At 37.0% G+C, this 23,379-nt stretch overlaps 1 protein-coding gene across 4 annotated transcripts in view; it reads right to left on the bottom strand.

The window, feature by feature from the left end:
- Positions 1 to 17,241, bottom strand: part of ECHDC1 (ethylmalonyl-CoA decarboxylase 1) — a 43,934-nt gene extending 26,693 nt beyond the window's left edge. Inside the window, exons 1-4 of one of the 4 annotated variants that reach the window (XM_061207116.1) lie at positions 17,049 to 17,109; positions 6,508 to 6,555; positions 2,695 to 2,916; positions 7 to 149 (exon numbers count right to left, since the gene is read on the bottom strand). In XM_061207116.1, coding sequence (XP_061063099.1) covers positions 7 to 149; positions 2,695 to 2,914 — 363 coding nt within the window. In that variant the 5' untranslated portion in view covers positions 2,915 to 2,916; positions 6,508 to 6,555; positions 17,049 to 17,109. Of the gene's footprint in view, positions 1 to 6; positions 150 to 2,694; positions 2,917 to 6,507; positions 6,556 to 10,483; positions 10,566 to 17,048 lie in introns of those variants that run through there. The other 3 variants (XM_061207117.1, XM_061207118.1, XM_061207115.1) reach the window with 3 other exon arrangements.
- Between the last annotated feature and the right edge of the window lie 6,138 nt (positions 17,242 to 23,379).

Genomic DNA, 23,379 nt, shown 5'->3' with positions numbered 1-23,379 from the left:
ACTTGCCTCTGGAGTTCCTAGTTCTTTCACAGCATTCAGATCAGATCCTGAGGAGAAAGTATTTTTTGCTCCGCGGACAATGAGACCTTTCCCCTCTGTCCAATTTTCCAACTCAATCACTTTTTCCAGAAGTTGTAGCATCATAACACCTGCCAGAGGGGAGGGGGAATCAAAAACACATAAAATATTGGACAAATAGAAATAATTTAGAAACTGTAAGGTGTCAAACAAGACTCTTAGGTCACAAATTTTACAAATATTTACTGAATGTCTATCAAATGCCTATCATGTTGGTACTAAGGAGTATATACAAAAGAGGCAAGCATGACAGTCTCTGCTTTAAAAGTTTACAATTTGATAGTGACCTCTTTCTCTCTCTCCCTTAATTAATAAGTCACATAAATATGTGGTTAGGTAGAAAAAATAATGCTGGCCCTAAGTATGAGAAATCTGTACCAGTAGTTAAAATAATCTTTTTGACTTTGTAAAATAAACATAAGAGTTGAAACAGACCTTAAAGAGTATCTGGTTGGCTCATTTTCAAACAAGGGCCTTGAGAGTTGTGTGGTGTTGGGCTCATTCATCATCTCACAACCCAACCCAACCCAACCACCATCATCCAAATCAAAGCAGTTCTGCTTGTATTAGTTTTAAATATTAGGCATCAAATTAATATTTGTTTCCGTTTGAATAAAAATTTGACTAATATAAATTATAAATTGTAGCTATTCAGTAGTAAGTTAAAACAAGTACTTATCTAGTCTAAATCTCTAGAGCAGTCTTACCTTTCTAATTTTATTTTTCCTAGGCTAATATAAAAATTGGCTTTCATTCTCGGAACCAGTTGAAGGTATGCAGCCGCACTGTCCAGTAAAGTAGCCACCACCCACATGTAGTCACTGCGCACTTGAAACATGGCTAGTCTAAACTGAGATGTGCAGTAGTGTAAACAGCTTTTGGCAGGAAAGGCCTCTTTGTAAGAAAGAACTCTCTACAGGAGGCCCCTTTTGTCTTGTCACTAACCTTAAGCCAGGCACCCCCATCCTCTACTCATCTCTGGCCCTAGCACAACTTTCAGATCTTTTGATCACACAATACGTTGCCTAACCTGTTGGCTCTTTCCATAGATCAAAGAAGTAGAAATGAAGAATAAGTAATTAAGAGATGACCAGATCTCTTCCCTAGCTTCCCCTTCAGAAATCTTGAGAACAAATCTGTGTGAACAAGATAGCATCTAAAGAAAAATCACATGAAGTCAACAAGCCTGCACACAGTGGGGGATGGCGACGATTCTGACCCCTTATCTCAACGACTGAGATTACTTCCCCTTTTCCCTTTAAAACTTTCATGGCTGAGCAGAATCTTCAGAGGTAGTTTTTGGGGGACACTGAGTTCAATATCTCCCCAGATTGCCAGCATTCTGATTAAAAGCTACTTTCCTTTTTCTACCAACATTTGTCTCTTGAGTATTGATTTTTGAGTGGCAAGCAACCGGACCTGATTTGGTAACAGTTATGTAAAATACATACCAGATTTCAGAGAATTGGTATGAAAAAAAAAAGAGGAAAATACCTCATTAATAATTTTTGTATCAGTCATTTGTTGAAATATTTTGAGTACACTGGGTTAAATAAAATGTTATTGAAATTAATTTTACCTTTCTTTTTCCTTTTTAAAAATATGGCTACTAGAAAATTTTAAATTACATATGTAGCTGACACTTGTGTCCTGCATTATACTTCTATTGGTTAACATTAATAGAGACATCTCTGAATTCTGCTGAATGTAAAGAAAAGTAATCTTGTGTTTAAAGACCCACCACTGATAATTTACAAAGTTTACAGACTACTGAATTATGTCTGTAAGTATGATTATATATACACACAAGAAACTTTATTGGGATAGTTTTGAACCCAATATTTCAAATGCTACTATAAAATATAATTCGCTCCCCCTACAAGAAGTATATAACTAACAAATAGAGATTGCCAAAATCACCTGGAAACACGAGTGCTGGGTAGTCAGTAAGGTAACTCATGAGCTCTTGTATAACATCAGGGTAGAATAATTCGAATTTGAGTTTTGGCAAAAAATTACAAATTATCACAGGTCCTGGACCTTGAGGTCTCTTAAATATAAAATTCTTATATGCCAAGAGTGCTGCCTAGTAAATAGAAGGTATTCACCTGTATCTCAGTTAGAAAAGGGGCAACAAGTAGGCAAGTGCAGTGTTTTCAGTGATTATTGGAACTTCATGGTTAAAATGACAGTCTTATTTCAGTTCATAGAAAAAAAAATTTAAGCTAAATAATTTTTTTTTCAGTTTAGGCTTTTCTCTTTAGGTTTTAAAATCTTTGAAACATCCTTCCCTTTGTCTCCCAGTGACATTAGCTGAACACAAACAAATGAAGTTATTAAGCAGTTAAAATTTCAATGGAAAAAATAATCAAGATTAATTTGATGGTTTCCTTTTTACCAACATCCATATTCACGGATTTTTAAAAAACATTAAAATATTCACAATTAGTAAAATATGTTCCTGGTTCAGGTGATAGTTTTGTTTTCTCATGTTCTACAAAGAGTACCATGACTTTCAAGAATTCTTGGAAGTTCAACAGATTTAAGGATAAAAGCATGGGATAGCAGGTTAGATTTAGTGTCATGTTTTAACTAACAAAAGAAAGCTCTCTATACCTGAGAAGGCATTCATTTTACTTGGATTGTTCAGAGTAAGAATGCCAATGCCACTGTCTTCCTTCTGAAGGTCAATGGATCCACCGGGAAACTGCTCAAGTTTTCTTTTCACTTCTTCCTCATGGAAGCCATGAGAGGTATTATAAAGTGACAATCCTATTTGATGTAGCAATTTTGTCTTCATAGGGATAGGTGATGTCTTCAAAACACGTCTTGCCATTTCTTGAAAAGAGAGATAAGTATGCAGTCGTCCGGATAAACAGACACTTTTAGAATATTATACATTAATAGGCTTTAGTGAGAGACCTTTCTCTTTATTGGGAGGACTTGCCTACTTCTCAAAACACACTCTGAGAAGTGTATAGGATTGCTTCCCTTCCCCCCGCTTCTCAAACCAAAGGATACAAGTTACATTATTTCAGTATATCATCAGGAGATGATGACTAGCTATAGGGCATTTACTGAGATCCAACACACTAGGAGGATTTAGAAAAATGTTGCTGCTCTGTAGTTAGCACCATCTCCTGCCATCAGGGAGTCTTCCTCATGACAGCAGTTCTTCTTCCTCGAACTCTAAATCTAAGAATAAATTCAGTCCAGAAGTCCCCTTGGAAACAACCTCTATGCAGAAATGCTACAGAGCAGTCCCAGTCTCTAACAGAAAATTTATTCTTAGCATTATCCTTACCTTATGTAATGCTTTATAGAAAAAGCTGGAAGGGGTCCTGAGGAAAGTGGGCAAAGAAATAGGAATGTATGTGTGTGGTTTCTGTGTTCCCCAAAGTTCTGTCACTCTTCTCACTTTATATATCTCATCTCTGGGTAATCTCCTATCTGCCCAAATGCTTTTTTGCCCTATGTAAGTACTTTTGTTCACATAAAAAATACATTCAGAAAATTATACAAATCATAAGTTACAGTTCAATGAATTTTCACAAGGTAAATACATTCAAGTAAATAGCACTCAGATCAAGAAACAGAACATGACTCCAAATAAAAATAACAACTATCTTGACTTCTAATACCCAAGATTAGCTTGCCTGCTACTGAACTTTATATAAATTGAAAAATATAGTAAATATTCTTTTGTGTCTGGTTTCAACTACGTTTGTGTCACCCATTACTATTATTATGTGTAATTAGATTCTAAATAGTCCATTCTTTTCATGGTTGTATTTTATTATATGAATATACCACAATTCATCTATTCTAATGTAAATAGTCATTTGGGTTGTTTCTGGTTTTTGGCATTACAAGTAGAGCTGCTGTGAACATTTTAGTATCTGTCTTTTGGGTCAACAAGTATGCATTTCTGCTGGCTATATCTAGAAATGGAATTAGTGGGTCAGGCAGCAGCTGGCTAAAACTGCTTGTTAAACACTGAAGAATTTTGCAAGTTGCTTTTTAAACCATGGGTAGCTTGAAATTAACCATGGTGAGAGTATTAGCAAACTCTACATATCAATCTCTCCCCCCCCCACACACACAGCCATTTTCCGGTACACCACTGATCATAATGATCACATCTGTTCATTTATTTCACTTTAAAAGATACTGCCTAAGAGTTTTCACATCCACAGCTAGTGAACGTTCCGGTTGTTCCACAACCTTGTTATCACTTGCCAATGTCTTTTTTTTCCCTTTCTTTCCATTTTAGGCATTCTAGAGAGTGGTATATCATTGTGGTATCACTTTACATTTCTATGTCTAGTGAAATCAAGCTCCATTTTCATATGCTTATTTGTTATTTGCATATCATCTTTTGTAAAGTGCCTCTTCAAGTTTTCTTGCTCATTTTTTTGCCTTTTTAGTACTAATTTGTTGGAATTCTTTTATTCATTTGCCTACAGTTTTTATTAAAACTCATAAGATAACAAATTCTACATTTCCATCTCTAGTTGAGACCTTATGCCCGAGTACTCCTAAATCAAACAAAAATCTACTTCCTTACTCCTCACCTCTAGATGTACCACAGGTTTCTCAAAATCACTGTTTAAACCTGAACTCACACTTTTAAAACCTGTAACTACTTTATTCCTTCCCTTAACTATCCATAGTATCCTCAACCCAGAGAGCCACAGCAGAAAACCCAATCTCCTTCCCCACCTTCATTTCTCATATGCAACCTTTTTTATTTTTCCCATCCTTTACTTCTTCTATGACTAACATAGTTCAAACCTATGTACCTGGATGAATACAGTGGTCACCAATTAGTTATATACTACACCTTAAAATCAGAGCTATCTTTCTACTGTATGCCCCTAGAAGTACAAATCTTCATATACATTTTCAAAGAAATTGAAAAGATTTAAAATTAGTCCTTCTCAGGACTTGAGCATGAACCTAAAAAATGAACCTGAAGGGGAAATAAAGTGATAAAGGTGGGAAAATTTAGGTCTATGGGAAATGAAAGGGATGGGGGGGGGAAATACAATGTTTTTACTAATTAAAAAGTATGAAATAGTTAGGAAAAAACACAAGGATTTTGGAGGCTTCCTAAATTATCAACTAAATATAAGTATCAAGTTCTCTCAAGATTCTCTTAGCTAGCAGAGGAAATCTACACTAAAAATTTCAGGAGTTATTGAGAAATGACAAGCAATGGGGCTAGAAATAAATTAAATTAGCAAAGCTTATACTCTCATGACAAGATATATATGTATATTTATATGTATGCTCACAACTCCAGCAATGTGCAAAAAAGCCCTCTCATCCCCAACCACTGTTCTTCCTTTTTCATCTCCCCTTTCACTATCCCTAGATTCAAGTTCAGTGATCAAAGTCTGTGGGAAAAATAAGGAAATACGTCAAAATATATCATTCAGAATGAGTCTGGAAGCCTTCCTTGCTTTTTAAAAGACAAATGGCAAGAAACATACGTAATAACTAGATTAGCAATTAAGATAAATCTTTTAAAACAGGACAGTATTCTTTCTTGGATTATTTAAAGTAGATAACAGCTTCATTCTAAGAATAAAAAATGGTTGAATAGTTTCTTTGCATAAAAGCCATTAAGTAAATTACACCATGTGTATATAGGTTTTTATAGCCAAGAAGTTCAAAGGACTGGGATCCCAGTATATAAACATACATGCATATGATAAGAGCATTTGGTAAGATATAATTGGTAACAATTCAATTGGTATTTATTGAATTCCTATTTAGTGATCTCCCCTTTGCTAACTAGCTATTTCAGAGAGAAAAAAAAAAGTATTTTTAGTTTTATCAAAGAAACAAAATACATACACACTCAGCAATAATATTCAACTCTCTAGTTGAAAATAGAACAAAATCCCTCCTTTTATTAAGCTCTATTAGAGACCTGCATCAAATTTAAAATATAGCCTTAACTTCAAAAAAGGATTTTTTTCTCTTCACCAATAAACTTTTATCATGAAGTCTAAGAATTTTCTATAGGCAGAAATGGATCCAAAGACATTAAATCAGTGCATAGGATTATACTTTATTTCCCTTCATTCTTTCCAAGTTTTAACATTCTAAGCAGAAGCAGAACAAAAATCAAGCAACATCCTAGTTCTGCTGCGGAGTAACCAAAGAAAGAAGTCAACTCAGATCAGCTCTTTTTTTGCAGTGTCTTGGGGCCAAAATATTGGCAGAGGGCACTACTTTCAAAATACTCTCATCTTACGTATTTCCAGAGTATCAGTTCGTCACCTGATTACGTTAGCACTAATCTATTAGAATGAAAATTATATAGTCCCACTACCCTCCCAAAACAAATCTAGAAAACAAACAAACAAACAAACAGAAAATAGGGCCCACATTTCTATTTTACAAGTAATGAAAGCTTACCTTTATGTGAAGCTTTCCTCTAGAGAGTGACCTGCTTACTGTCAAATTCTGAAACAACAGGAAAGCTCTCGAAGTTCTCACTCTGCTTTTTCTCCAAATAAATACATGTAATTTTTTAAAACAAATTATTAATTTATAAAAACCTTTAAAACTTGAGACACTATTTTAGGTAACTAAATAGCTGCCTAGAATCACAAGTCTTGAATAGACAAGAACATACTTTACATAAAGGCTATCTGATGAAATCAAAACATTTATGAGGTTATGAAACTGTGCGACACTACTACTCATGTATTACTTCTATAAAAGATTGCTTTCATTTACTTACTTTGAAATCAGGTTGTATTACAGTTAGCCAGAATGAAAATAAATGTAGACATGAGGAATGAAGAAAGCTAACCTAACATACTTTTGAAAAAGTTAGGTTTCAGAATGAATGTGTTGTAGTTCTTAACCTAAGTAATGGATACACAGGTATTTATTTTTGTTGTTGCTGTTCTTTAAACTCTTCTTATACTCTTTTCACTATATGCATGTATGCTACATTTCTCACTAAACATTTTTTTAACTGAAGGATATCATTCCAAATTTGGGGGGGATGGTCTCTACCTTTGTCAGTAATCTCTCCCAACCTTCTAAACTGCCAATTTCAAAACTAGTTTTCTAAGTACTCTGTTTTTTGCATAGAAGATATTTAATAAAGAACACAAATTTTGCCATTGGTGGTCACATAGGTGTCTGAAGGTTCTGGCAGGTCTGACAACTAAGCAAGTGTCCTTATTAAAGGTAATGATATTTCTTAAAAATTGATGTACAACCAGAAACCAGATAAGAAAGAATTAGAGATGAAGCTCCTGCCTCCAGTAAATTCAAAAACTCTTATGGGTAGGGACCACATCTTACTCATGGCTTTAGCATACAGAGCTTTACATTTAATATTAGCGGTACTAAATGATACCTAATGTGGTTATTACCATACAGGGATTACTGTACCTAACCATCATTTCCCAAACTAAATAAAAGATCTCTATTTGCCAGATAGAAAAAGTTTTTCATTGTTGGGATTCTAGGAAATCAAGTCCAGGATATGTAGCTCCAAGTGCTCAAGGCTATTACAGTCAGCCAGAGGAGGAGATCTCCTTTTCACCGGCCCCTGGTCAGTTTGATCCAGGACCACCACTCTGCCGTCAGTCCTAGCTTAGGAGCCCCTGCTCCTTTTCACAAAAAAGACAAGAGCTTTGGGTCTGATTTTTTTTTTCTTTTCATGTTTACAAATTGGGTTTGCATACAATACAATCTCTGTTGGCTCATTAATGAAAATACTAACACTTTTTAAGAAATGATGGTAAGTAATAGATAACAAGACATCGCTCTACCTATTTATAATGTCTGTAGTTGGTAATACATATTTTACAAGGGTCTGGTTAGTAGTATTCTTCATACTTTAACTATATAACCAGATTTCCCTCACAAGGGTTAGGACTAGCCTGTTACATTCTCTAACTTTCTAGGAACAAGAGGCAATTTACCCAGTGAGTACTGAGGTTAAGACCATGCCACAACTAAGACCCGGCGCAACCAAAATAAATAATAATTAATTAATTAATTAATTTTAAAAAAGACCTAGTAACTGTTCGTGGCAAATTTAAATGGGGAACCCATGACTTGACCTATTTTGCCCTACCTCCTCCTTCAAAGGAAGATACTATCGGTTTTGAGCCAAGGACATTCAAAGTACTATAGCTTTCTGCAGAAGGCAACAGAGTGAAACTGTTTCCATTGGCACTGCTGCCACTTTGGATTTCTTTGTTCTGATCTCCCTCCTTTCCTCCTTTTCCTCTCTACTGGGTTCTCTCTCTCTCTCTCCTCTCTTTCTTTTTCAGCTTGTGTGGTACATGGAAGCAGGGGCTGCCTTTATCTTCGGAAGGCATTTGAAGAAGGTTAAAGGCAGTAGGGCTCAGGGTTCCTTAGGCCTGCTTCTAGTCTAAGAAAAATAAGCTCTCAAGGTCACCTGCCAGATCAGTTCACAAAACTGAGAGGTCTACATAGAGAGTCAGAGCCAAACACAATATGACCAAGCTTGCTTTTGCCTAGAATATGCTCTATGCATGTTTTGCCCCTGGGGATAAGTCATATATAGAAGAGACGACTCAATGGAAAATTCAGTTGGGGCAGAGGTCTTTTCCACATTGACCATGACTTCAGTATAAAAGAATTGTGCCAAAGAAACTTGATGAGAACTTAAATGGCTATTTAAAAAAATAAATAAATTTGCTTATGTTTTCCATAGTATTCTGTTTAGGGAAAAGAATAAGGAGTTAAACTAGAAAATAAGAAGGGGTAAGGCTTATAAAATCATTAGCATTTTTAAGTATTATGAAGGGATAATAGAATCAATAAACAACATTATCTTCTCTCATTGTAAGGAGTCTGTCTGTTCTGTCTTCATACACTTCCCCACCTCCAATAACCAAAACAAGGGCAATTAGTATAGACATCATCAGATCTGTATCTCCGCATACTTCAATCATTACAAATTTAAATATTCATGTTACTAATATTTTTGCCTCACTGGACAACTTTGATAATGCTGATTTTTCCATGGAAACCTTATAATAAAAACCTCATTATCCTTTTTCTCTATTGATTCTATTTTTTTTTTCTTTTCCCCCCTCACTCTTGTCCCCCTTCCACGAACTCTCCCTTCTTTTCTCTCCTCCCCTCATATCCCCTTGTCTGTGCCACACACTCGTACCAGAGAAACTCAAGGGCACTGCTTAAGCCTATTAGATTTGCTGACCTCAAGTTTAGGGATCCAATTCTTGACATTTGAAATCGCCTATTATGGATACTTTCATCCCAATTCTAAACTCAGAGATTAAATTAGACAATAGTTCAGTACTTAGAAGATGACAAGGTGCAAACCACTATTAAACTACCATATTATCTGAAAGTATAAGTGAACAAACAAGGGCTGAGGTTCTGGTCTTTTGTAAGCATGTAGCTAAGCAATCGGCATTTTGGATTTGTTCCAGGATCAGAGGCAATGAAAAGGTTTGGAGGCATTTTTGATTTTATAAATTTTCTTCAGGACAAAAAGTATGTTTAAAACTCATCCTGCAGGATGCTTTGCTGTCCTACCACAAGCAGATTCAGCCCATCTGAACAAGCTCACAACCATACCATGGGAAAAGGGAAAGAGAAGAGAGCCCTGTGTACATCTGAGATCAAAGGTTTCACTTTCTCCATTTTTGTTTTAAAGTTCTTCAAAGGTGATCAAATAGCTCCCCTCCCTGCACAGGGTCTAAGCTAGCTGTTCTCTTAGACGCCATAACCCGTTTTACCAAGTGCTGAAACTGCTAAATCTAGACAATAAACACAAACGCATACTTAATAAAAAACAATTAGCTTAACGCAGGGAGTAAACAACAAAAAATCAAAACTATTCTACTTTAGACTGTCAGTATATGACCTGTTTTTCGTATTTTAGTTTGGTTTTAGGCTGTCATTTATTAACCTACCTTTCAAGTGTCATTACGTGCCACACATACCCTTCTTCCTCTCAGCCGAAATGAACCTCTTTCAGTTTTTCAAATCCTTCAGGTGTTTTCTTCATTCCAAGCCTCTGAATATGTGCTTCCCCCACCCATTATACTTTTTCTTCCTCAGAGTAACTCCAAGTCATCTCCTTTAATACTCTAAACTATACAAAATACTCTTACTATCTGTTCTCACAATATTTATATCCTTTATTAACCCTCACTCACGCTTTCCTGTAATTACTTCTTTCACCAAATCTTCCCACTAGATTTAGCTGCAAGAGGGCATTTGCAGTGCCTAGTACAGTACTTGACAAATAATATTCACCAGTAATAATTTGGCACACAATGCTTGAGAATCCATAATGCCATACAAGGCTTAAGAATCTGTCCACAAACCAACTCTACCTACCCTGTTTATTATTCCCACCACTCACCCTGTTTCGGTTCCATTCTTTCTTGCAAGCTGGTCTCTCTTCTTGGAATGCTGATCACTGCCTGGGCCCCAACTAACTGAGATCTGCTCATCTTTCAGATCAGACCAATAAAATATCAAGAAAAGATCCTCTGTTTTACTACCATGCTCCTCCCTCCCCCAGCAGATTTCGCAATTATATGTGTGTGTAGCATTAAAAGGATTAATGAGTCTCAAAAGAATTCTAGAATGAAAGAACATTTACCAAAAATGAGTTAGTCATTTTTGTTGTTGTTGAAAAGTTGGCTGCATGAAACGAAGGATGCAAATTTTACTTAAGCAAGATAATTTAATACAGGTAGTGAGAAGGACAATTACAGAGTTCCTAGGGAACATTACCTACTGTTGAAATCAATTTCTAGGCCCAAAATGGAGCTGTTCCTGCCAAGGGTGCCACATCAGCAAACCAAAACTTAGACAACCTCCATTAGATAACTTTCTGTATAAAGGCTTTAACCTTCCTGTGAGCACTCACTCACTTAGCATTTGGCCCAACTCCTTTGGAATCGGGCTGTTCCTATTGGAACTGTGCTGGTATTTGACCTGCAGACTGTTTAGGAATTTTTCTTTTGCTCTAGGAAAAAAACCTGAGAAATGGGATCCCAGTAATTTACATGTTAGAGTTCCCCCCCCCCCTTTCAGGGACTCTGGACAGTATTATATTTAAAAATTGCAGTCCTACTTCATGCACGTTTCAAACGAAGAAAGAAAGACGTGTCTTCTGAGGTCTCTCTTTCCCCTCCTCCAATTTTCTTTGTCTCAGGCCCTGCCTCCAGTGCCAGCTTCCTCCTTCCCTTCTCCAAGACGGGTACTAACACAGTTCAGATAGTGGGAGTCTCTGCAATAGGCCTTTTTTTAGGCCTTTTTTGAGAGATACCCACTCTTCCCTCCTTAACTTCCCCTGCCCCCTATTCATTTATTAGGCCAAGACTTTTTAGAAAAGTATCATGCTGGGATTTCTTTCTCTCCAAAAAGGAAATAATAATTCTAGAATTTCACGGTAGATAAATAAGCATTCAAAGCAATAAACTCATTCCTTGTAATACCCCTATTTTACCTGTGAGAAAACCCGAGGCCAGGGATGGAGCTTTGTCCAGAACCTCTGAACAATAAATAACACTGTTATCTCTCAGTACCCTATTGTTCCTAACCCCTACAAGCTACTGACATCCATTCCTACTGCGATCAAATTTTTCGATAAACTCTTCTATTCTCTACTTTGTTATACTATGTAGATAATCTGTTTCTCTGCCCCCCTCCTTCTCAAATTTCTTCACAGAAAGACAGCATCCACCTGTTAAAATGTTTGGCCTTAAGGGGATGTAATGTCTCCAAAGAAAAATTGCAGTTTGCTCAAACCCAGGTTCAATATTTAGGACATCTGATCTCAAGGACAATGGAATGCATTCTTTAATAGGTATGCAGAAATTTCTAAAAAGACAAGAGGACTCCGAAAAGACAGCTCTAAGAGAATCCTTACAGTATGCAACTAAACAGGTTAACTTAGTCCATCTGCCAAAAATACAATTTGGATCCAAATATTCTCTTTGAGTTTTGTACCAGGCTATAAGATCTCTGTGTCTGTATGTTATGTGCATCCATGTATGTATGTTATAGATATGTGTTTTTATACCTCCAGATGGTATTGCCAAAATTAATTTATAAAAACAGTTCTATTTAACTGGCCTAAAAAAATTAAGTACTTATATAAATTAAATTATCAGAAATATAAGAGAAACTCAAACAGATGCTTTTGTGGTTCATGTGATCTGGGAAAATATCTGGCATTAAAGCTAGTTTAAATTTGTTAGTCTAATTGAAACAGGCATGTCTTTAGAGTTATCAGTATTAAATATAATACTTTTATTCTACTTGGGTTTACTAGTCAAATAAGTTCATGTTATCTCTGTTGCAAGTGTGTTAGAATAAAAATTTGCTTGAGTTGATGGCTGACTTTGTCTAATGTCTCATGAAGTTTTTGTGAGTAATTTAAACAGAAATGTTGGGAACAAATAATTCAGATAGATGAAAATGGGGTAAGAGTTTTTAGGTGCAACAATTATGTTTTATGATATGTGTCCTTAAGAAAAAAATAGCATACTCAAATCTTTATTGAATGCCTGGATCATTCTCCAAACATGATAAATCACTAAAACATTAATTACTGAACACAGATCTATTGACTTTTGGCTTTCTATTTTAGAGAAACCAAAGATAAATTTTTGTCTTTTAGTAACCATGTCTTGTGTCACACTGAAAGACTGTACTAGTTAAAATGGCATATGCCTTTGGAAACTAGAAAATACATTTATAAATTTGCTAGTCTAAAATTGCTTATTTCTTAGTTTCCGCTAGAAATCAAAGATTCTAAGGGTTATGTATTCTGATTAATAAATATGATTAAAGCTACTAGAAATGATAAGGAAAACATCGCTGTATGCAAAGGAAGTAGTTTTGTCCTAAAGTAAAATAGTTGCCAGAATAAAAAGGAAAGGATAAGACAAAATCTGAATGTAAAAAGAAAACTGTAGAAGGGTTTGTGAAACAAGAATCTTTTGAAAGAAATTTTATATGCAGTAAAGTAGGATAAGATTAAATATACTTGCTATAAGGGTTTTTAAAGTAAGCTTTAATATCAATAGTGTACTTATGTAAAACTGGAACTTAATTTTCTTTCAGCTGCTAAAAGGACAAAGTTTGCTTGGGCTATTGGTCTGCTCCTGATAAGAGATTGTGAAAGGTTTTTCCTTACTTTTTTGTGTTTTATCAAAATTATTTCCTGTGCTTTTATAAAAAAAGCTGTCTTTTTTATAAAGAAGAGCTAAGGGTTTGGTTTGGTTTTTTGTTTCTGTTTTGCAGCTATGTAACCTTCTCTATTTGTCTTTTGAAATCTTTTTGTCATTTTGATTAAATAGATACTTAGTGTTTTGTAATCTTCGGTAATCTTATTTAGTCAAATGTCCAAAACCTTTTGATATTTTTGAAACACTTCCCAAAAATCAAACTCTAAATTAAGTCATTTTGACCTGAAAATAACTTTGGGAATCTCCAGACGGCCCCTGGGACTTCTCAAAGGACTTGTTCTCTCTTCTTATAAAAAAGGAGATGTTAATCAGGTTTATCTGATATGTCAAATTATATGGGAAGGGCTTCCCTGGTGGCGCAGTGGTTGGGAGTCTGCCTGCCGATGCAGGGGACACGGGTTCGAGCCCTGGTCTGGGAGGATCCCACATGCCGCGGAGCAACTGGGCCCGTGAGCCACAATTGCTGAGCCTGCACGTCTGGAGCTTGTGCTCCGCAACAGGAGAGGCCGTGATGGTGAGAGGCCCGTGCACCGCGATGAGGAGTGGCCCCCGCTTGCCGCAACTGGAGAAAGCCCTCACACAGAAACGAGGACCCAACACAGCCATAAATAAATAAAATTTAAAAATTATATGGGAAGCTTTGTCAAATAAATGATGATAAACTTTCTTAGGTTATGTTGTATACGTGAATGTTATTAAATGTTCTAGAGATTGTATGAAAATTCCTATGATTCTGATGTGTCCTGGCATAATGTTATCAGCCATGATTTTAAAGATGTAGTCACAGAAATAACCAAATTGACTTGTCAACTACATTATAATGAACCTTCATCAGATCTTTAATCATTACTATTTTTAAGTCTTTTGTCATTTATAGACAGTTGTTGTTTTACTCTGGTGCTTTTGCAAATATCACTTCTAGTACCTTTAATCGTAGAAAAGATCCTGACAAATACTCTAGAATGCAGGTGTTAGATAACTGTAAGATATTACACAGAACTAGATTTAAAGGACCCTTTTCTTCCTCTCCTTTAAGAAAATGTATCTTTGTAACAAAAGTTAAAACATATTTTTTTTCCTCCCGTCCTGATCCCTCCAGAATTCAAAAACTTAAGTATGTTTTTCATGACAATATGTGTACTTGCATAAATTCAATGAGAATCTGTTCTCCTCATAACAAGACACAACTGGAAATATTGGCTATATTACCAAGGCTTTGGCTGGATTATCATATTCAAGAAAGATGTACATAGACAGGTATGACCAGACAGCTTTAAGGAACTTCTCAAAAATAATAAATAAATCAGTCTGGTACCTTGCTTACAAGATTCCAGCAAAACAATTTTGAAAAAGAGCTTATATGGTCAATCACTATTCTTGCTGCATTTATGTAAACAATCAAACCAACTTTAATACCAACAAATTAGTTTTACTATGATTATCTTTGATAAAAGTGAGGACAATCATAGACAGAAAAATCATGTTTACACTTATGTAGCTATTAAGTTCTAGTCCTATCAATTATCTTCAAGGTTTTGTCATATACCTGCACACTGGAGTGGATCCTAAATTCTTCTAGTCTCCAATAACGTCTTGCTACTCCTCTCCAGACTAATGTTTTCAATTTTCTTCCACTTTTCTGATTTGAAATCAGTAAGAACAAAGACTGCCTTGAATCCTCTTGGAAGGGACTATACCAGGGCCTCCTCACTACCTAGAAGGCAGCCAAACTTCAGGGACTCGAACCCTGAGTACACATCTCACAGCTAGAGAAGACCGCACCTGACATGTGGTCCTATACAAACACTGGAAACCTCCAAATCGAAATGACTAGGAAGAGAAGCAGCTGACAACTGAGGCATACAGCTTTCCAAAGATGACCTGACCAGGCCTGTATAGCCTTTTTCTCACTGTTGCTTTTTTTTTTACTCTCTCTCTCTTTCACAGAAAGACAACGCCCTTGTTTGTATTTCCCAAATCCTCTTCTTTTGATTATGGCCTTTCAGAAACTACCTCATCATGACCCCATAACAAATTAGTCTTTTCACCTGCTTTTTTTTTTTTTTTTTTAAGAGTTAGAAGGTTCAGAATTCACTGAAGTCTTTCTTTCATCTGGACTATTAACTGTTTCGGGATTCTTACCTAGATTCATGGTCTTTGAATTTGCAACCTTACAGGCTGTCTTACTGGATGACACATTTGGTTCTGAACAGCTCTTTTGGGATAACAATACTATTTTAATATGTCTTTGAAGTTCTGCTGTTTTTGCAAAGAGCTCATCAGCTATTGTGCCATACTTATTCCTGCCCTGTCTTCCCAACATGCTCAGTTAATTCTTTCAGTTTGTGCTGTTGCTGTATTCACTGTTCTATTTTCTCTTCAATACAAAACAGAAGCCTCCCATTGATCCATTTTACTAAACCTTCATGGCCACCTTGAGTGGGAACTTCCAGGAGGCATACATGACTCCACGTCTGCCTCTGTAGGAAGGGCCTTTTTTCCCTCAGGTCCAAGTAAGTGCCAAAGAAAACATGATTAGAGCAGCAGAAACTCAACTGCATGGAAGAAACGAGGAGGAAGAGCACTGATTGCAACAAGTCTCACCTGACCCTCCGTGATTTGTTCAGTTGGCTACCCTCAGGCCTAAGGTCCTAGTTTTGACCATCATAAAATTCGGAGTTATGTTACTTTTAATTCCGGTTTGCATAACTATTTTAATTTCTGTATTTTGTTGCCTGTCACACCTTTGTAAAACTTATGTGTCCAACAGGTAATGCTGGCTCAACATTTCAAGATGATCAGAATGGTCTCCAACGCTTATGACCTTAAGAAGATACAGACTTTATATGGTAAGTGCCTGAGATTTCTCCCTCCTACTCCTCCTTGTTACTTGAACATGACCTCAGTTGGTTTCCAATCTGTGCACGTTCCCTTCAAGGTGGGACACAACACCCAGGAAAAGTCCTTCCTGGCACCAAGGGACAAAGGCCACTGAAGATGGAAAACCTGACTTTTGATCAGCGATGCTTTCAGAGAAAAGCAGAAAATGTCAAACTGAATAGAAGAAACCTCATTTAAAATAGTTGGGAGTCCAGAAGGGGGAACCCTCACACACTACCACAGGAAGCATCAACTACTCCCGTTAATTACACACTCCAACAGGAAAGCATCATTCACAGACCTACTAGGAGGGAAGATTTCCTGTTCACCCAGCAACTCAGCCTAGGAGGAACCATCACCACCTAAACTGTCACTTTCTACCAGGGGACTTTCTTCAAAACAACCCCTCCCAACTTCCTCCTTTTTCTCTGTAACAGAATGGGCCTCTCCTTTGTTTGCTGAACCTATCTATGGCTTTTCCTATAGTTCGCTTGTCTCGAATTGCAATTCCTCTGCTATTCCCAAATAAGCCCATTTTGCTGGTAAAATAACTGGCTGTTTTGTTTTTATCTTAAAAGCTTCATGCCTTCCACCTTATTTTGCATGTCTCCAAAAGGAGACTGCCCACTTCATGTCAGTGTGAACTTAAACTGTATCACCTAAATTATTTTCTTTAGTCGTTTTTTTTTTAACACTGCTGAGAAGAGGGCCTGGAAAGTATTCAGCATTTAAATTAGTGCACTGAAATCATGCCTCCCTATTCTTTTGAAAATGTTTATGTCAGCTGTTTCTCCACTCTCCCAGGAAAGTTCGACTCATCTTTTCCCATCACCCTCCCCTCACCTGGCAAAGGGCTCTGCGTCGCTGTGCGCTGCGTCCCCACGCCCAGCAGAGGGCAGCGGGCCTGCGGGGCGGCTTCACACGACAGCACCGCCGAACCCCCGCGGGTCGCCGTCTGGAATCCCTGTGGAGAAGCACTAAAGTCCGTTACGCAGCGACAGCTAGGGTCCTCTCCTAGACGGTACTTAAGGTGAAGCCCCTACGGCCACAAGGTCCTGCAGCTCCCAGGGGCGCCAACTTCCCCTTCCGCCCCGCCGCGCCCCGCTTCCGCTCCGCCCGGATCCTCTTCCGTTTCCTCGACCCCGCTTCCGCTGCACTCCGGTCCTCCGCGGCCCGTTACTTGTCTTTCGCGTCGGCTCTTTCACCCGACGGCCCTGTGCCAGGGCGGGCACCCCAGACCCAGAAGCCCCGCCGCCGGCGCCGCGTAGCACCCCGTTGTTGCCCGGGTTCCCGCCCTCGTGTCGTGAGCGAGCCCTGAAAGCGGGTTCCTATCCGCCTAGCTTCGCGACGCAGGGCCGGGGCTGGTGCCCGGAAGCCCCGAAATCCTGCGCTGTTTTAGGCTTGTGTGTAGACGTGGAAAGAGTGAAGGAGAAGGAAGCCAGTTTAGGAGAATTTCGAAAGGGGAGGGTAGAGGAAGTTATCTAGGCTGTGCCTTCTTACACATGTCATCTGTGTTATTGAGTGGAGAGAGGCATTTTTGTGTTTTTTGTTTTTGCCAAAAAGCATATGCACCGCGTGTAATAGCGTCATTGTAGCGCTCAACAAGCTTAAAATTATTTGCCAATCCGAAGTGCTTTGGAAGGTAGCTGAAAAGGTGCTCAGGAGTTTGGAGGAAGGGGAACAAGTTTGGCAACTAGTGAAGATTCATGGAAGGTAGCACAGAAGATGACAGTTATGCATTTCAGTACTGTGACTAATACGCTGATAGACCAGTATTTCTTTTCTGTAATCGCACTTCACCCACAGAAGTGCCTCTTCACCCACAGCTATGGGCATATAGTTAGAGTAGATGGGAATCTGCAATGACGTGTCAGTGGTGGTAGGTAGTGGGCCTAAATAACGAATTCTATTGATATTTACTTGAATTTCATGTTGAAATTCCCTCACACCCCCTACACACACACACACACGTGTACATTTGTAATTAGCCTTGATAAATTGGAATCTACTTTGGGGCTAAACCACAAAAAGTATTTATTTATTTAAGTGTCCTGGGAGGACAGGAAGGTGGGAGCTGGGAGGGCTGAGAGCAGGATATCTGATACTTGCTTCCCATATCCTGTAGAAAAAGTTTTCTATTCCAAGACCTAGTCTTTCACATTTTTTTTTGTTTCCCAGTAGTGTTCTGGTTGCCCATCTGTATGAATAGCATTTCAGTGTACATTTACATACAACTTAGTGTAAAAATACCGTTTACTACAATAACCGTTGTGCCGAACCACAAACTAAAAAGTTAATGTGCTGTAATATTAGCATGTCAGTGCCTAGTCTACCTTTAACTGCTGGCTCAATCTGCAAATATTGGATGGCCATTTCTTTAATCATTTGAGTTTTCATAGAATATATATACAGTTATTCTTCCCCTCCTTCACTTGACTTACTGTTAAACTGCGTTTCTTCCTTTTACTCCATCTCATGTTCTACAGTCAAGACTTTTCAGTACCTTCTCTTCTGAGAGATTGGCTCAAAATAGCTTTCAGTCTTGAGGCACATAAAATTTTCTGTGTCACGCTTAATTACTTTTATTCTGCATTTTTATAACAATTCCAAAAGACTTTTTGGACCTTAAAAAGTATTATGACCGAACTTCATATCTGGATAGGTCACCATTCATCCCTTTCTAAAGAGTTTGGATGTCCAAGAAAAACCCAATTGAGAGATAAAAGTAGATATTTTTATCAAATATGAAAAGCATCAAGTGACTATAACTTCTGTTACTTTGCGATTTTCTTCTCTCCTCTGTCTCTTCTATGCCTTTCCCCTCTCCCTCTCTCTCTTTCCGACACTTCCTCACTTCCTAGATAGTAAGAGATATTCCCTCCCATCTATTTTTAAAAGAGTGTAATTCTCTGTTGGCATTAGAAAAAAATAAGTTTTTTCTGTTTAGGAATATAATGTTACTGTGCACATATGAAAATTTTAAAAAACAACAAAAACCTTCCCTAGTCCCATCCACAGAGATAACTGCTAATATTTGAGCATATTCTAAAAATATAAATTGATATATTCCATCTATAGCAATATCTATATCTGATGGCCATATGTATATATATGTATATATATATAAAGGAATATTATTAAGCCATAAGAAAGAAGGGAAGTCCTGCCATTTGCTACAATATGAATGGATCTTGAGGGCATTACAGTAAGTGAAATAAGTCAGAGAAAGATACTGTATGATATCACTTATTTGTGAAATCTAAAAAAGCCAAAGTCATAGAAAAAAGCCAAAATCATAGAAACTGAGACTAGAAAGGTGGTTACAAGGGGCTAGGGGATGGGGAAAATGGGGAGATATTGGTCAAAAGGTACAAAATTTAAATTACATAGGATGAATAAATCCTGGAGATCTAATGTATAGCATGATGACTATGGCTAGTAATGCTGTATTGTATACTTGAAATTTGCTAAGAGAGTAGATCTTAAGTGTTCTCACCACACACACACACACACACACACACACACACGGTAACTGTGAAGTGATGGATATGTTAATTAGCTTGATTGTGGTAATCATATCACAATGTATACATATATTAAAGCATCACATTGTATACATTAAGTATATACAATTTAATTTGTCAATTATACTTCCATGAAGCTGGGGGGGGGGGAAGGAAGTGGGATAATGACACCTTCAACTATTACTGTTGAATTGTGTTTTTCTAAGTCTGTTTCTCCCTTCAATTTTGTAAATTTTTCCGTATTTTGTGGCTCTAACTTTAGGTAAACATGTGGTTATGAATGTTTTATCTTCCTAAGGTTGACACTTATCATTTTTAAAGTCCCTCTTTGTCTCTTGTAACATTTTTTAAAAGTCCAATTTGCTTTACATCAGCATACACATTCCAGCTTTCTTATTGTTACTATTTACATGATATATATTTTTCCATCTTATTACCTTCAACCTATTTGTATCTATAAATCTAAATTTGTCTACTCTCGCAACGTATACTTGGTTCTTGTTTTTTTTTTAACCAGCATCACAATCTCTGCCTTTTTATTGGATTGTTTAATTCACTCACATTTAATGTTGTTATTAATATAGTTGATTTACACCTGCCATTTTACCTTTTGTTTTCTGTCTCATTTCTTTCTTTCCTTTATTTTTCCTTCACTTCTTAGTTTTACATTAATGATTGTTTTCTCTTGCTACATTTTTTTTTCCTTTTACAGTTTTTTCATTATTTGGGGGTTATTTTCTTAGTGGTTGTTCTGGGGTTTGCCATATACATCTTACCTTATCAGAGTCTACTTCAGATTTATACTAACTTAATTCCAGTAACATATAGAAATGTTACTCCTATATAGTTCTTTTTTCTGCCTTTTGGTTCCACTATTATTATACATACTGCATTTATAAATGTTACAAACTGCAGAGTACATTGTTATAAGTGTTAATTTATATAGTTGTATATCTTTAAAAAAAACAGAGAAGAAAAGAGCAAATGTATATTTATAGCATTTATTATATTAACCTTATTTATCATTTATGGTTCTCTTTAAGATTTGAGTTACCATCTAGTGTCATAGCCTTATTCCAATACAGCTTTGCTCCCACCAATCTCCTCTGTGCTATTATTGGCAAATATATTACATTTCTATATGTTATAGACCTACTTATATACATGCTGTTTTACATAATTGCTTTTTAAATCAACTAAGAGAAGGAAGCAGAAGCAATACACATGCAATGTTTCATCATTACATAATTATTTTATCAGTATCTTTTTTCTTTTTTTATATGGTTTCCAACTACTGTCTGAGGTCACTTGCTTTCAGCTTGAAGAGGTTCTCGTAGTATTTCTTGTTAGTTGGATTCACTTACAATGAATTTTTTTCAGTTTTTGTTTATCTGACATTGTCTTTATTACAGCTCCATTGTGCTGCTTTCAAATTTTTCTCTTTAGACAACGATGTCTTTAGACAAAAATGTCTTTGAACATTTAACTATCATGTTTCTGGGTAGCTCTCTTTGTGTTTTTCCTACTTGTAATTTGTTGAGCCTCTTGGATGTGTAGATTAATGTTTTTTATCAAATATGAGAAATTTTCGTGATTTCTTTGAATAAGTTTTTGCAGTTTTGTTTGTTTGCTTGCTTCTTTCTCTCTCTCTGCTCTGGTAATCCTATTACATGTATGTTGGTGAGCTTAGTGATGTTATGCGTTTCTCTTAGGCTCTGTTCATTTTTCCTTCATTCTTTTTGTCCTCTCTGTTTTTTTGGATTGTATACTCTCTATCAACCTTTCTTTATATTTGCTAATTTTTTCTTCTGCCAGTTCAATTCTACAGTTGAGCCCTGTAGTGATTTTTCTTTTCTTGGTTATTGTACTTTCAATTTTAGAATTTCTATTTGTTTCTTCTTTGTAATTTCTTTCTCCTTTTTGATATTCTCTCTTTGGTGAGGCATTATCATTCTTTAAGCATGATTTCCTTTGATTCTTTGAAGATATTTGTGATAGCTGCTTTGAAGTCTGCTATGGTCAACATCTGGGCCCCCTCAAATAAAGTTTCTACTGCCTGCTTTAAAAAAAAAAACAAACAAAAATAAAACTGTATATGTGTCACCCTTTCCAATTTCTTGCATGTCTCCTTTTTTTTTAACTTTACATTTTAGTTAATATATTGTAGTAACTCTGCATATGATTCTCCCCCACACATTTGGTGCTTATCATTGTTTACTTGTTTATTTCTTTAGCTACTCGTGCTGCTGTCTTAGTTTGAAGGCTCTGATGTTGCTCCTGAGAGAGTACTGCAAATGCTCCTGGGATGATAGTGGTTTTAGCAGGGCTTTCTTTGACTGTCTCTTTCCCTGATCACACCCAGATGTTAGACTCCTTCAATTGCTGGCTGATCTGCTGTATTGTTTTATAGTGCCCTTGGGCATAAATTGCTCCACAGTTTGATGCAATTAAATTTGGGCCTCATTTTAGGGGTAGTGTCTGAAGCCAGCGTATGAAGATTGCTCTGACGCCAGGAGTGATTTTCTTAGGCATCTCTTTCCCTGTTTCCCTCTAGCAAACTTGCTGGCCAGCCTTTTAGCTTGTCATTCTCACTCCCAACAAACAGCTCCATTGTTTCTAAGAGCACCCTTAGGTTCGACCTTTCCCACACTCTGTTTCATGTAAAGTTAGTTCATCTGGTAGAGCTTCAGAAATTTCTGTTCTAAAGGCCTATCTGTCCTCCTGAGGAAAAAAAATCTCTGACTTCTATGTATGGTATCTTTCCCTCAGGAGGAAGGCGCTAAGTGTAGGCAGTAGCCTCTGGTCCTCTTGGCTTGCCTCTCCAATAGTGAAACCTCCACCTCGAAATGAGCTAGCATGAGAGAAATCAAGGCCCCAGTCTTCTCAGCCTACCACACTTGTGGTAGAGCCTCTGGCCTATGAATTGAGGCTGGGTGAAAGAAGAGAGCCTCTGACCTCTATTGCAGTCACATGGAATTTAGCCTCTGCAAAATGTAGCTGGGGTATTTGATAAACACTGGCAGCCTGTCCCTTGCATAGCACTTAAGAGGAGAGGGAACCCTATGTTCTTGGTTGCACTTGTCTGGAATGAACTTTATTTCATGCTGATGTGGAGCAAGGGACAGAGGGAACAGGTTGTGACTCAAATGGCCCAGATTCTCACTGTTCTTACTGAGTTTTAGTAGATTTTCGTGAATAAATGTTTATTTGTTGTATGTCCTTATGCCAATTTCCTTATACATTAAAACGTCGTGTTTTTTTAAAATAAGTTTTACTATTTATGCTTATTTGGTTGGGGACTGGGTCCGTGGAACTCCTCATGCTGCCATTCCAGAGGTGGGACTCCTGAAATTGGTCACCTTTGAGAGAGCAGCTTTAATTAAGGTGAGAAGAAGCAGTGCAAATGATTAAAAACTCAAAGGATGGTAATGAAGTGAAGGCAAAGGCTGGCTAGCAACTACTCTTTTAGATGTTTTGATGCAAGGTAGGGTAGCTATAAAATCATAGACAAGAAGTACAAGGGTGGAGAGGTTTCTTTTTGTTGTTGTTTTTTTTAAATAAAGGCAATCACTTAATAGTCTGTGGATTTTAGTGTTGAAAGTAGATAAGAAGTAACATGGCTTGACAAGGAGAAAAGACAGCTTTTCTCC

This window comes from Eubalaena glacialis, chromosome 12, assembly GCF_028564815.1.
Source record: "Eubalaena glacialis isolate mEubGla1 chromosome 12, mEubGla1.1.hap2.+ XY, whole genome shotgun sequence".
Lineage (NCBI taxonomy): Eukaryota > Metazoa > Chordata > Mammalia > Artiodactyla > Balaenidae > Eubalaena > Eubalaena glacialis.
Note: the sequence above shows the minus strand (reverse complement) of the source record. Positions and strands in the feature narration are given on the sequence as shown.